The sequence below is a fragment of the Amblyraja radiata genome, chromosome 34, assembly GCF_010909765.2.
Source record: "Amblyraja radiata isolate CabotCenter1 chromosome 34, sAmbRad1.1.pri, whole genome shotgun sequence".
In the NCBI taxonomy this organism is placed as follows: domain Eukaryota; kingdom Metazoa; phylum Chordata; class Chondrichthyes; order Rajiformes; family Rajidae; genus Amblyraja; species Amblyraja radiata.
This window is the reverse complement of record NC_045989.1, coordinates 15,749,128-15,764,492: the sequence shown is the minus strand read 5'-3', so window position 1 is coordinate 15,764,492 and position 15,365 is coordinate 15,749,128. Positions and strand designations below refer to the sequence as shown.

The 15,365-nt window shown below is 44.6% G+C and overlaps 1 protein-coding gene across 6 annotated transcripts in view; it reads left to right on the top strand.

Annotated features, from left to right (window-relative positions):
• rab27a (RAB27A, member RAS oncogene family) overlaps window positions 1-15,365 on the top strand; it is an 88,276-nt gene that overhangs the window by 59,736 nt on the left and 13,175 nt on the right. For all 6 annotated transcript variants that reach the window (XM_033050070.1, XM_033050071.1, XM_033050075.1 and 3 more), the window contains one exon: window positions 14,159-14,244. In XM_033050070.1, coding sequence (XP_032905961.1) covers window positions 14,159-14,244 — 86 coding nt within the window. The remainder of the gene's footprint in view (window positions 1-14,158; window positions 14,245-15,365) is intronic.

Below are 15,365 nucleotides of genomic sequence, written 5' to 3'. Positions count from 1 at the left end.
CACTATCTTTTGGATCCTTTTATTACATTTTGTACCTTGTAAGTAATTCAGTTATTTCCCTTCGTTGGTACATGTTGTCTTTGACTGTCATTGTTTTCCAGCTCTCAACCTAGATTTTATTTTTATCAAGGCAAGTGTTCTCCAGTGATACGAGCAGGTTCTATTTCTCCTCCATTTGCGCAATTTTGCATTTCCTTGGGGTGTTTACTCCACAGCCGAATCTCCACAGCGATAGAAATATTCTCAGTTGGACTTTAATTATTTAATCATTTTCCAGCAACCTTGAATCTGAACATCATCAAAAAAAATTCTGCTCGAGCAGGGGTGGGGAACTTTTTCATGTTGGAATGCCACATCAAGTTAGCTGTAATCTAATAAGGCCGCATCCAAGAAACTTCAACCAGATATACTTCAAATACGTACATTATTTTGTTAAAATAGCCCTCATGACTTACTAATGTTTTAATTGTGGTCATCAGTCGGGGAGGATTATTTAGTTGAATCTTCTTTTCGGTATTTTAAATACGCTCATTTTAAGATTAAAATAAAAATAATAAAAGACGAACAAAAACATATAATAAAAATAAAAGGATTTGTTCTACAAATATTGGATTCATTCAAAAGGCCACACTTGCTGTCTTAAGGCCGCAGGTTCCCCACCCCTGTGCTAGACGTTCACTCGCTTCAGTTCAGTGTTTTGCAGCCTCCTTAATGCCAGAACCTACTGGCTCCCTTCCAAAGACTTTTATTAAGGCCCCGACTTTTTATCTGCATTTTTTTTAAACTGCTGGACCAGTGCAAATATAGGCTTGAAATGAAGTCTAATTAAGTTAAATAAGATGAAACGTACTGATTAGTACAGTTAACATATTTTCCTGCTGATATTTAACGGTTTAGAAGAACCCGCTGGCATTGAGTGAATATGGTCATTTATTCCTCAAATTTATCCCTTGATAGATTTGAGGGAGAGATTTCACTTTTTACACACATTCCATTCCCAAATTAAACTTTAAATACCAATACATAATTTCTACAAAAATGTAATTGAAGGCTTAAAAACAAGTTTGGGCGGTCTTGTGATCATTCTACACTGCAGATCATTTTGTTTTTACAATAATGAATCAGTCACCATAGCAAATAGCAAACTGCTGGTGGTGGAACTCTATGGGTCAAGCGGAATCTATGGGGGCAAAGCCATGGCCAATGTTTTTGGAGGAACAGCAAATCAAATTTCGCTTGGGTATGAATATTGACCTCTAACTTCAAGTCACCCTTGCTTTCCCTCTCTCTCCATCCCTCCCCCTTCCCAGTTCTCCAACCAGTCTGACTGTCCCCGATTACATTTTATCTGTTTGCTTTATTGTCGGGACAGGCAGCATCTCGGAAGAGAAGGAATGGGTGACGTTTCGGATCGAGTCTGAAGAAGGGTCTTGACCCATTCCTTCTCTCCAGAGCTGCTGCCTGTCCCACTGAGCCACTCCGCCATTTTGTGTCTATTTACTGGTCGCTTGTCTGCCATTTCAAACACTGGAGCCATCTTGGGGAACGGCTGCTAACCAGCAGCTGTCCGTTTAATTCACTTTTTTTTGCAGTTTTAGTTAGTCCTGTGCCCTGTTTGTGGGAGAGATAGTCTTTTTAATGTGGGGGGTAGGGGGTAATAATATTTCTAGGTCCCTACCTGGTCGGTGAGGCAGCTTTTTCTCCGGGCTGCCCCGTCGACCCGTCCTCGTGGCCTACCAGCGGGCGTGGAGCGCCGTTTCCTGGCGGGGAGGCCCAGCACCTCGGCTTCGGTGGCGGCACAGCGCTGGAGCGCTGTTGCAGAGCGGAGCGGGCGATGCCTTGCCTGGGTCGCCGCGCTGGATCGACGCGCTGGAGCTCCGGTGAGCTGTGACCGCCGAGATCAACACCTCCGGGCTGCGGGTCTGCGGAGCGGAGCGGGCGGCGCCGACTTTAACATCGGGAGCCTGGGAGCTCCAAACCGGCGCAGCCTTGTCGGCTTTGGAAGCCGCGGTCCCCAGTTAGGAAGCAGCCGTTCCAGGTGGCCCAGGCTCTGAAAGGACTCTCCTGACGTCGGGGCAACAGCACCCGGCCAGAACGGCCAGGAACATCGGACCTCCGTAGAGGCAATAGCGGTGGCCTCAATAGGCCTGACTTTGGGAGAACTGGGGATGGAGACTGGACATTGTGCCTTCCCCCACAGTGGTATCCATTATGGGGGGATGATTTTTTGTGTGTAATGTGAATATGTTAGTTTGTGTCCAAGATGGCTGTCGGAAGGGAGAGTGGACGCTGGTGCTCTTTAGCTGCCGCTGCTCTCTCTTCACATTGTGTTTTTGATTTTTTGTCTTTGGAGCGAATTCTGTCTTTAATTTGTGTATTGGTGATGTCCTTATTATTTATTTTACTCCGACTATATGTTTTTTCTCTCTTGTTAATTTTCTGTAAGGTGTCCTTGAGACTTTGAAAGGCGCCCGCAAATAAAATTTATTATTATTATTATTTCCCTGCACAGATAGATTAGAGCAAATCAGGTGGCTGAGGTGAAAAATATATATGCCTTGCATGTTAGCATGGTTAAGCATTGTAAACCCTGAGCGTTTGTACAAAGGAGGCTTCCCTGAGAGGGAAAGGCTTCCAGTTCATGATGCAGTTCACGGTCTTGGTTTGGTGTTGACTCTGACTCCGTTCCTTGCAATGATAGCCCTGGGTTCAGGAGAGCCAGCACACCTCAGCACGCAGTTGGTGACAGTGGTTGGCTCCTGCTTCCTCACGTGGCCACAATCGGGGAGAACTGAAGGCACTTCCTTTCACAAAATTCACTATTCACACGTTTGGTTACAATAGTAAGATATTGTTTGGCTCTGGGATCAAGTTCTGGTTTGCTGTATCTAACCATATAACCATATAACAATTACAGCACGGAAACAGGCCATCTCGGCCCTACAAGTCCGTGCCGAACAACTTTTTTCCCTTAGTCCCACCTGCCTGCACTCATACCATAACCCTCCATTCCCTTCTCATCCATATGCCTATCCAATTTATTTTTAAATGATACCAACGAACCTGCTGCCACCACTTCCACTGGAAGCTCATTCCACACCGCTACCACTCTCTGAGTAAAGAAGTTCCCCCTCATGTTACCCCTAAACTTCTGTCCCTTAATTCTGAAGTCATGTCCTCTTGTTTGATCTCTCCATGAAAGTATTGTACTGCTGGATAGAGAGCCAGTGTAGCTCCCACTGCTCTGGTGACACAGAGCTGACATTCCGTGATTGTGCTGCAAGGACCGGCTCTGTAATAAATAGGACATTTTATCTTCAAGGTGGTTAAACTAGAGTTTCATGTTTGGACAGTTTTATTGCTTTCTTTGGTGACCTCGACCTTAAGGCAGGAGAGGTTGGGCAGAGGTTCTAGCCTTCATTTGCAACGCAACCTGATGGGGAAGTTGGAGAATCCCACTACAGCAGGGGTGGGGGAGGGGTTGAACCTGGGCTGCGAGTCGTGTGATTAATCAAATGGACCTCGTTGCCCATTCTCAACCTAAACCTGAATTTGGATCGTGGAGGATAGTCTACTGGGCCGAACATTTCCTTTTTGCTGTGAGTGAAGATCAAACTTGAATGTAAAACATAGTGGCACAGCGGGTAGAGCTGCTGCCTCACAGCCCCGGAGACCTGGGTTCAATACAAGTGCAAAAAGACCTAATGTCTGTCGTGCAACCAAGAGGTTAGTGCTTAGTAGTGTTTAAGAGCCTGATGTTTGTTGTTAAAGGAGAAAAAAGTTGTAAATGGCTGCACAACTTCATCGATGTGCACAGTTTGTGCTTCCACTGCTGGGCCTGTGAAGGAGGCAGAGCCCACAGATCTTATAGCGAGCCGTAAGATCTTTGGCCGAGCTTGTCCCACCAACTAAGCTGCTTCTTTAGCTGAGCCCTGCTGTCATGCGATGGGCGAGGTTGAGTTCTGAGGTACAGAATGGGTGTGGAGCTCCCTCTGGTGGAATCCCTGCAACTAGCTCCATTTACCGTTCAATTCTGTAAGGTTGATTCATGCTTGACTAGTTGGTGATTCAGGAATACAGATTTGGTGGTTGTGATTAAATTGTCTAAGTTAATAACTGCTTGGTATAAAGACAAATCCTTGCTTTTGATATATTCAGGGTGATTTGAAGCCATTGGTTTTTGTGGAAAGTGTGATGGTTTGAGTTTTCTTTTCATTGCCATCTTTCTACTTTGTGTAAATGCTTCAGTGTTAAACCAGCTCCTGGGCCTAGTCAGTGCTGCCCAACAGTAGATTTATTAGCTCAGAATGATGCCACTACCTTCTGTGGGTGAGGAAGAGGAAGAGGAAGGGTGGTGAATAGTCCATGCCTCTTTATCCATAACACATTAGAAGAATTATACCACTGAAGTATGGTTACTTTGTTGGAAGAGAGAATCTGCCAACTACCTTTAAGCGGCTTTTTCACGGGGCGACTTGACGCAAGAGTTAACCAGAGTTTAACATCGTGGGAACCTCGTGCGATAACAGTACGGCATTCGTGGACCACCGTGGCGCTAACGGCAGGTAATCGTGCAACTTGGTGACTCGGGAGAAAATTCAAGCAAGTTTGAATTTCTCCAAGAGTGACTTCTACACTTGTGGTTGAGTATTGCAACATTATATGAACGTAGTGGCCAGTGCGATATCCGTGCGATATCCGTAATAACTCTTGCGGTTACCGTGGGAACTTCTGCGAACGGTGAACCCGGAAGCTGGACAGAGGACAGAAGGTGAGTAAAAATTGTCTTCTGTGGGATTGAATTTAAAAAATAATGATTTGCATCCGCATATGGACATCAACTTATTCATGAGTTATGTTAATGAGATTCAAGAAAATAACTATAATCTTTAAAAGGGACTTTAAAAGGGACTTTACTGAAAGGTCCAGCATTTTTATGGTCCGTGAGAAATTTTTCACATGTACTTCTTTGAGAGATACAGCTCGGAGTCCTCGCCGACTAGCGATCGATGCCTTTCCGAAGCAGGGTCCGGAACGCTACCAATCAATGTTCTCCAGAGACCCGTGTAAGGAGTGAACTGCACATGCTGGTTTAAACCGAAGACAGACACAAAAAGCTGGAGTAACTCAGCGAGTCAAGCAGCATCTCTGGAGAAAAATAGCTGATGTTTCGGGACGAGACACATCTTCAGACTCAATTCTGATTAGGATGTCTGAAGAAGGGTTCCGATTCGAATCGCCACCTATTCTTTTTCTCCAGAGATGCTGCCTGACCCGCTGACTTACTCCAGCTTTTTATGTTTTTCTTCCCAGATCTGACTTACCTGCTGAGTTACACCAATATTTTGTGTCCTTTTGTGCGTATTAACCAGCATCTGCGGTTCCTTTAGACATTACCTAACTTCAGATTTTAGAGATATAGCGCGGAAACAGGCCCTTCGGCCCACCGAGTCCGCGCCGACCACCTATTCTTATCTGGCTTCAGAACGGTTCTTCCTTCCATTCGTTTGGGCACTGACCCGACCGACCAACCTACCTCAATACGGACATTGGACTTTTTCCCCCTGGAACTGTCCTGAAAACATATATTCTGAACTCTGGTATTTTCCTCTTCGCTCTACCTGGTGTTTTTGTGCATGTGTCGGAAGGAACAGCAGATGCCGGTTTAAAGAGAATGCTGGAGTAACTCGACGGTTCAAAATGCTGGAGTAACTCAACGGGACATGCAGCATCTCTAAAGAGAAGGAACGGGTGACGTTTCGGGTCGAGGCCCTTCTTCAGACTGTACGTGGCTTGGTTATATTCATGTATAGCATTATCTGATATGATTGTATAACACACAAACAAAAGTTTATTCCCTGCATAGAATCATACAGCGTAGAAACAGGCCCTTCGACCCAACTTGCCCACACCGACCAATATGTCCCATCTACACTAGTCCCACTTGCCCGCGTTTGGCCCACAACCATCTAAACCTATCCTATCCATGCTTCAGTCTAATGCGTCTTAAACATTGCGACAGTACCTGCCTCAACTACCTTAACGGATAGATCATTCCATACACCCACCACCCTTTGCGTAAAATAATTACCCCTTAGGCTCTCATTAAATCATTCCCCCCGAACCTAAACCTGTATCTGCTGGTTCTCGATATGAGACAATAATAACAAACCAAAGCGAGTTAGGACATCAACGGGGAGATCCTGGATAAACCCAAGGTAGCCACAAAATGGAGGAACTCAGCGCAACAGGCAGCATCTCTGGGGAGAAGGAATGGGTGACATTTCGGGTCGAGACCCTTCTGATATGCTGCCTGTCCCGCTGAGCTACATGTTGTGTCTATCTTCGTTTTAATCCAGCATCTGCAGTTCCTTCCTGGCCGAACCCGATTGAAAGATGAGAGGCTGGGCGATAGAGCACTGGGTGTGACAAGGATCAGGCTTCAGTAAGCAAAGTAAAGAGAGGTGGCAACGTTATGGAAATGAAGCGGGTAATCCGAGTGATGGCGAGACGGTATCCTCTAATGTGTCGGAAAGAACTGTAGATGTTGGTTTGCGCCGATGATAGACACAGTAATACTGGAGACAGACATAAAATACTGGACAGGCAGCATGTGGATAAAAGGAATGGGTGACGTTTCGGGACGAGACTCTGAAGAAGGGTCTCGAACCTAAACGTCACACATTCCTTCTCTCCAGAGATGCTGCCCGTCCCGCTGTGTTACTCCAGCATTTTGTGTCTATCTTCCATATGCTCTGTGATGGTCATCTCGGAGTCAAGTGGCAACTCTGGTCTGTAGACACGAGGAACTGCAGATGCAGGAATCACGAGCAAAACACAGAGCGTTGGACGAGCCTGACCCTTTGAGTTCCTCCATCACTTTGTGTTGAAGTCAGGTCTGGACATTGCTTGGCTCAGTCTCAGGCGCCGGCTAACTAGGAAGGTCGAGTCAAAGTCCAGCACTAACACTCAAGAAATAAAGTTTGCGGCCTGATGTTCCCAATATTTAATTGAAATCATTAATAAAGTTAATAAATAGATACCAGTCTAATCAGTATCTACGGGATTGGACAGGCTAGATGCAGGAAGAATGTTCCCGATGTTGGGGGAGTCCAGAACCAGGGTCCCAGTTTTACAGTCTACTGTGGGAACTCTTTAACTCAGTAAAGTAAAGTAAAGTAAAGTAGCCTTTATTGTCATATCAGCGCACAGGCAGCAGTTGATTGTTGCTCTATTCAGTTTCCCAGGGGGTCGGGACGGGACTGGAGTTGGGAGGGAAAGGTGGGGGAGTTGAGGGAGAGGAGGGGGAGACAGATGGGGGTGTCTTCATTTACTGGCGGCAGGTGTCTGTCACTGAAACAGGCAGGTGAGATTTCACATCCACCTTGTGTGTGCCTCTCTCTCTCTCTCCCTCCCTCCCTCTTACACAGGCTGAGAGACTCTGCCTCTGTGAGTGTACGTCTCTTTCTCCCCCTCTCCCACACACGGTAAGACCGAGGTACTGTGCTCAGGTCATCTGTGTCTCCCACATACACAGTAAAACATGTCTCCAAATGAGCCAATTCAACCAAGGGAGGATATTTATAGTGTGTGAAAAAAAAGTGACATCATTTGTGCCACGTGATGATTTAACAACACTTCACAATGTTCATTCAAGATTTAACGGGAAAGCTCGGGAGACGGACAAGTCACTCGCACAAATAACAGAAATGCCGAGTACCGTGGGAACTCTTTATCTACCCCCCCGTTATATCGTGTGATATCGTGCTAGACCACGACCACTTCACTCTGGTTACATCTTGCGTCAAGTCGCCCCGTAAAAAAGCCGCATTACAATTTGGCCAAAGTTTTGCCAAGTGTTTGGTAAGATAAATACAAACAATTTAAAGTTGAAAAGCCCATGTTTAAAATGACCGTGAGCAGTTCTAAGGGTGGGTGACGTACAGAAACAACATTTCTCATTGAATTTGCACACAATGTGAGTCTTTTACTCTGACTGAAACTCCTGTTGTGGATTTGTTGTCCTCCATTTTAGCTTTTAAAAACTATGGCCTCATTTGTAAAAAGTGTAACTGTCTGTACTTTGTCTGCTTTGTAACCAGAGAGCAGTCTCCTGACAGAGAATGTGAGTGCTGCCTGTCTTGTGAAATGTTCAACTGAGCAGACAATTGTCGGGACCTGATAGATCTGAGCTAGAGGGAGAGGGTTGGACAGGCTAGGACTTCATTCCTTGGAGCGGAGGAGGCTGAGGGGTGATTTTATAGAGGTGTACAAAATCATGAGGGGCATAGATAGGAATGCACAGAATCTTTTGCCCGGAGTAGGGGAAATGAAGAACCAGGTGACATAGGTTTAAAGTAAGAGGGGAAAAATTTAATAGGAACCCGAGGAGCAACTTTTTCACACAGAGGGTGGTGGGTATATAGGACGAATAGCCAGAAGAGGTAGTTGCGGGAAGATACGACAACATCATTTTAAAAGACATTTGGACAGGTACATGGATAGCAAAAGTTTAGAGGACTATGGGTCAAACACAGTCGCGTAGACCTAGTGTAGATGTGGCATCTTGGTTGGGCATTGGCAAGTTGGGCCGAAGGGCCTGTTTCCATGCTGTATGACTATACAGTCCACTCACATTGTGTGTGCTGGGGATGTGTTCCCCATTGTGCCAGAAACGCTGGTCATTTTCTGCTTCATGAGCCCTTAAAGAAGAAAGCAGGACTTGTCTGGGCGATAGTTTTGGTGAAGACTCGCTTTGTGTTGTGGCTTGTGTAGAGGCGGTGGTGCTGTCCCAATGCGTTTATTTTCATAGTGAAACTCGTGATGATCGGGTACATTGTTGGTAAGTCCTCAGGCAATCAGCTTAGCAAATGTATGAGACATGATAAGGGAGAGGTTTTGCTCAGTGTTTCCTACACAATAAATGGCATTGAGGGCTTTCTTTAGAATTGAAATAGCTTAAAAATAGAGTAAAAATGTCCTAAAACTCTCTTTCTGGAAATTGTCTCAGTTTTGGGGATGATATTAAGTGGACTTTGATCTTCAGGTCTGCAATCCTCTCACACATTGAAAGGTTGAATAGGCGCTTAAGGTTGACCGACTTCTTGCCTCAACCTAACTAATGTATCAATGCTCATATAATCTTCATTCCACCCCTGAACTGCCACACTAAACTTTGACTGGTTTTTATCAATTCAGGTTCAGTGATGTATTGTGGCTGAGAAGCAATCCCCCTCCTGGTATCTTATCCTTCCTGTTTTCTTGTTTTCTGCAGTCTTATTTCTGTTTTTCCTAGTCTCTATATCTGAATTCTCATCCCTTTTTCTTTCCCGCTTGGATTAATAATCTAAATCTTTACAAAACTGAAAATAAATTGGATGTGGCCTTAAACCGCTTGAGACGGGGTGGTTATTCAGGGATATCTCCTCAGTTGCTGTTTCTCAGTCCATCAACTTCATCTGCAATGTACATTTTCCTCATTGCCCATCTCTGTAATTCCTGCAGTTCCAGGAACTATACTCAGCTGAGTTGTGCCTCTGCTGCTGCAGACCCTTGTTGGCACGCTCCCACTCCAACCTCTTTGCCAAGTTAAGCGGAAAATTATTGGAGTCATAGAATCATACAGTGTGGAATTAGGTCCTTGGGCTCAAATTGCCCACGCCGACCAACATCTACACTAGTCACCAGTCCCACACACTTGCGTTTGGCCCACATCCCTCTCAACCTATTCTCTCCATGAGCCTGTTCAAATGTTTTTTTTAAACTGTGATAGTATCTGCCTCAACTACCTCCTGTGGCAGCTCGTTCCATACACCCAACACCCTTTGTGTAAAAAAAAAGTTGCTGCTCGGGTTCCTATTAAATCTTTCTTCCCTCACCTTAAACCTATGTCCTCTGCTTGTTGATCCCCCTACTCTGGGTAAAAGACTCTGAGCATTTACCCTTTCTATTCCTCTCATGATCTTATAAACCTCTATAAGATCACCTCCTGCCCTCCAAGGAATAAAGGTCTAGCCTGCACAATGTCTCCCTACAGCTCAGGCCTTCGAGTCCTGGCAGCATCCTCGTAAATCTTCTCTTTCACCTGTTCCAGCTTAACAGCATCTTTCCCATTACAGAGCGACCAAAGCTGAACACAATACTCTAAATGTGGCCTCACCGATGTCTTGTATAACTGTAACATGACCTCCCAACTTCTAAACTCAATGCTGTGACCATTGAAGGCCAATGTGCATAAAGCCACCTTAACTAACTTATCTATCTGTGATGCCACTTTCAAGGAACTCTGTACCAGCTTGTCTAGATCCCTCTGTTTACAACACTCCCCAGAGCCCTGCCATTCACTGTGTAGGTCCTGCCCAGGTTCAACTTTCCAAAATGCAACACCTCGCATTTCTCTGTATTTGAATTCCATCAACCACCAGCCCAGCTGCCAAACTGATTGAGATCCTGCTGCTATTTTTGACAACCATTTACAATACCACTCACTTTAGTGTCCTCATCAAACTTAAACTATTGGGATCAATGCTCCATTCCTGCTGTATATCACAGCTTGGGGAGTTGCATACGCACACCGTGGAGTTGTGCCTTGGACAAGTTCTACTTGTAGTCTCCTGGAATTGGAGCACCAACATTCATGGGCTGCTCAGTAATGACATTACCAGCTGCATCCTCCCACTGCCCTGCTCCGCCAGCCCCTGCCTTGCTTTCATATTTGAAGATTTCTTTCACCGATGTAGGGAGCTTTAAAAACGTTGCTCTTCCTTTAGAGAATCAAATCCTATTTGGGCGCCTTGCAGGCAATTCCACATCGAGGAGATGATTGAAGTGGAGAATTTGATCACGCACATGAGGAAATGAGTCATCTGCATGTAGACCATTGTAGCCACAATCTCTAAACGGATGGAATTCATCCGCCTCTGTGAGTTGTCAATTTTAAAACTAGCCCTCTTGTTGCTTTCCCTTCAGCTTAGTCACATACCAAAGACCTTGTAAAAACAAAGAACAGCAGATAGACACACAAAGCTGGAGTAACAAAACGGGTCAGGCAGCATCTCTGGAGGTGTTAGATTTGGGTCGAGACCCTTCTTCTGACTATGACTGTGTGACTTCTTCAGTCTGAAGAAGGGTCTCGCCTCAAAACGTCACCTATTCCTTTTCACCAGAGATGCTGCCTGACTCCAACTTTTTGTGTCTTTCTTCAGTTTAAACAAGCATCGGCAGTTCCCTCCTTCACAAGCACTGCAGATGCTGGTTAAAACCAAAGTCCCTGGTTTAGTATTTAATACTATGCTTCAAAAAATACATTCCACTTTGTGTACACTATTTCCCTTGCTTTCCAATCTTGAAATTGATTTGTTGTTGAGCTGCCATCCTTAATCCAACCCCTCTCCCTAGGTATTTGCTTTGGGACATTGTTTAGCAATTTTCTCACCATTTTAATGCTAAATTTCCCCCCCTCTCTCTAACCCTCCACAAATGCTAGTCTTTGTCCCCGAATAAATGATATTTATATTTTTGTCGAGGAATGTTTTTGCTCTGCAGGTTGAGTTCTCATTCTGCCTCTATTGATTTCACTAAGCACCACTAATGATCTTGTTAATAGGCGTTGGGCTCTGTTGGTGCCTTGCCCTAAGGTGCTTGCACCAAGCTGAGGCTGATCCATTAGGAGTGACATTGTGTCTCCATTAACTAGGACGATCTACACGTGAACTTGCCTCCCAGATGGCTCAATCACCAGAGGTTTTCATCTATAAACATATAATGGAGTAGAATACATTTTAAAGAATGTTTATTGCATGCCGTTGCCTTGGAAACTACAGTCTTGTTTCCCACTGTAATCCATCATTAAAGATTTTTTTCTGCAAGTTGGAAGCTGCTGTAGTTGATAAAACCATGCTCTTAAACTACATTAAAAGCCAGGGTTAGTTGACAATTAAGGTCATAAGTGATAGGAGAAGAATTAGGCCATTCGGCCCATCACATTGTCACAGGAAAATGTATTTACAGGAAAGCCAGTAAAAAGAATCAGTTGGTCTTCATGAATCTTCACAGCCTCAAACAACCTCAAATACGCTCTGAACTACAATAGACTTATTATTATTATTTTATTGCACTACTATTGTTTGTTTTTGTGTGTGTGTACGTATGTGTACTTGTGAGTGTGTATATACACACACTGAACTTTTTTTCTCTCTCGCACTTTGTGTACTATGTTTACATATTCTGTTGTGCTGCAGCAAGTAAGAATTTCATTGTTCTATCTGGGACATATGACAATAAAACACTCTTGATCTTCATCATTGGCTATTGTATCCCTCCCTAGTGGAAACTGAGGGTTAGTGCTGGGATGTGATTACTGTATCTGTCAATGCAAAGGAGTGCAGTCACAAGGCGCGTGGGAAACTATCTGCATAAAAGGACACAAAGTGCTGGAGTAACTCAGCAGGTCAGGCAGCATCTCTGGAGAACATGGATAGGTGATGCTTCGTGTCTGAAGAAGGGTCTTGAGCAGAATCACCTATCCGTGTTCTCCAGAGATGCTGCCTGACCCGCTGACTTACTCAAGCACATTGTGCCCTTTTGTGTATTTACCAGCATCCGCAGTTCTTTGTTTCTACTTTCTAACCATCAACATAAGTTGTAGCTGCAGACGGATCATATACCTGTACTTGGAGCATCCTTCTTTCTCTTCACCAGCTCGCACTATGTCTCAGATGATTGGGGGTAAATTTTGCCGTTTTTTAATCAAATATTTGATCGCTGTTTGTTTTGACATGTAGGTTGATGATTTGAGGGAATGAGGTTTGTGTCACGAGTGCCATTTAAATGGTGCCCTTGATACCTCTCGATGAACAACTCTTTGTTGATGTTACTTTAGTTCCAGGCACTAGCAGGCTCAAGGACTTCTCTTGGCTAGATCTTGCATTATCAAGAAGACAATTCTCCTTTCCCCAGTTCCCTTTCTTACATATTTACATAGAAAGTCTTTTAAGATGACCCCAAAGGTGAGCCTATGTTCTTGTTCACAAATTGTACCTTGTGGATGGTTGTAGCCACTTCCCTGTCTTTACTATTGGAGCTCATTGTGTGGAGAGCTTGGTGATTGACTTGTGGCTGCGTAGTACTCTGCGCAAGTTTCTTGTTGAATTGCTCCCACGTCTCCAACCCTGTCACATGTTTGAAGGTTTGGAAGTGCCTTCCAGTCACGTCTGAGCTGCTGCCTTACTCCTTCTCCTGCTTGAGTGATTGGAGTAGCTGCCATTGCAGCCTGTAGCTGTAATCAGCTTCAGCCCCAGCAAGCTGAGCTGGAGGGAGCAAGGCAGCAGAGCACCACTTCTAGCCATTGAGGTTTTCTGTTAAATAATTGCTAGATTGCACAATGTGAATAAGTTTCTTCATGGGGTTAAGATCTGAAGTGCACTCCCTTTGAGAGCAAAGAATTCTCTTCCTCAGACTTTCCAAATTATTATCTATAGAACATAGAACAGTACAGCATAGGCCCGTCAGCCCACAATGTCTGTGCCCAACATGATACCATGCTTAACTAATCTCCTCTGCCTGTATATGATCTATATCCCCCCATTTCTTGCAGATTCGTGTGCCTATCCGAAAGCTTTTTAAATGCCACTTTCATATCTGCCTCCACTACCACCCCAGCAGCGCACACATTCGGACACCCACCACCCTCTGTGTAAAATAGACTTGCCCTGCACATTTCCTTTAAACTTTGCCTCTCTCACCTTAAAGCTCTGGCATCTATGACATTGCCACCCTGGAGAAATGTTCTGATTGTCAGTTAAAAACTTCTATCAGGTCTCCCCTCAGCCTCCAACAAACCTAGTTTGTCCAATCTCTCCTAGCCAATACCTTCTAATACAAACAACAGTCTGAAGAAGGGTCTCAACCCAAAACGTCACCCATTCAATTCTCTCCAGAGATGCTGCTGCCTGTCCCACTGAGGTACCCCAGCATTTGTGTCCAGCTCAGTTTTAAAATCTGGTCAACATTGACAAGTGGGGGCTAAGGGGCCTATGCCAATGCAGTTTGACTCTATGATGTTTGACGTTCCATGCTCTGGATACTTGGTGTTACTCCTCTAACTTGTGTTGTAACTTGGTGATGTGATCTTTAATCAAAGTTGTCATTCCTCACCCAGGTTTACAAGCCCAGCGGCCCCGACGGCAGTGCAGGCAGGGGGCAGCGGATTCATCTCCAACTCTGGGACACAGCTGGCCAGGAGAGGTGGGTATTTATCTTTCAAGTCGTTTATTCATGCAGTACGAGTTAAGATTTATGGGGATGATATTTAACTTCTAATATTGAAATGCCACTATGCTTTCCAACTGCACAGGGCTGTCCTCATTTGATATATGACTAGACAAAGAAACAAGAGTCAGGAGAGTTAATTATTATATGTACCGGCAATGGAACAATGAAATTCTTACTTGCTGCAGCTTTACAGCCCCATTAAGGCAAAAACGAAACAAAGAAATATACAGTCATTAATAATACAATAACTGAATAATCAGCAATAGTAGGTGACCAGACTATTATAGTGCCAAACTGGAGTATGTAGTGCAACAAAACAAAGCCCATAATAGATCCTAGTTGCTGAGGCAGTGTTGGTCTGTAAGGGACCCCATTAATGTGTAAGAAGGAACTGCAGATGCGGGTTTAAACCGAAGATAGACACAAAATGCTGGAGTAACTCAGCGGGATAGGCAGCATCTCTGGAGAGAAGGAATGGGTGACGTTTCAAGTTGAGACCCTTCTTCAGACTGTCTGAAGAAGGGTCTCGACCCGAAACATCACCCATTCCTTCTCTCCAGAGATGCTGCCTATCCCGCTGTTACTCCAGCATTTTGTGTCTATCTTCGGGGCCCCATTAACTTCTGCAAACTGTGTCTCTTTTCACAGATTGAAAGAAGCTTTCACTGGCTGTCACCTGATTACTGTCACACTCCGCAGTCCCTTTGATCCTTGTGTTCAGAGTGCTGATAATCTCCCAGTCTTTGGGCTTCCCTGCCATTTTGTTTGTGGCACGTTTATCCTTTTGATCGAGTACGGACTTTAACTTAGCCGTAGTTGCAGCACTTTTTCTTCTTTTGGGGTTTTTGTGTCTTAAAGGAACATGTATTTGTTGTAAATTATTTCATGGAGTCATTGGAAGATACGTTATGGGGAAAAAAGCACTTTGGCCCACTGAGATACACTAACCGCCAACCACTCATTTATATATTCCTGCATTAATTATGAATTACAGTAGGTCCTCTATCAGCTGACTTACCATCCATAAATCTGCGTATCCATATATAACTATGAAAGTGGCATCACAGGTGAACGGAGTGGTGAAGAGGGTGTTT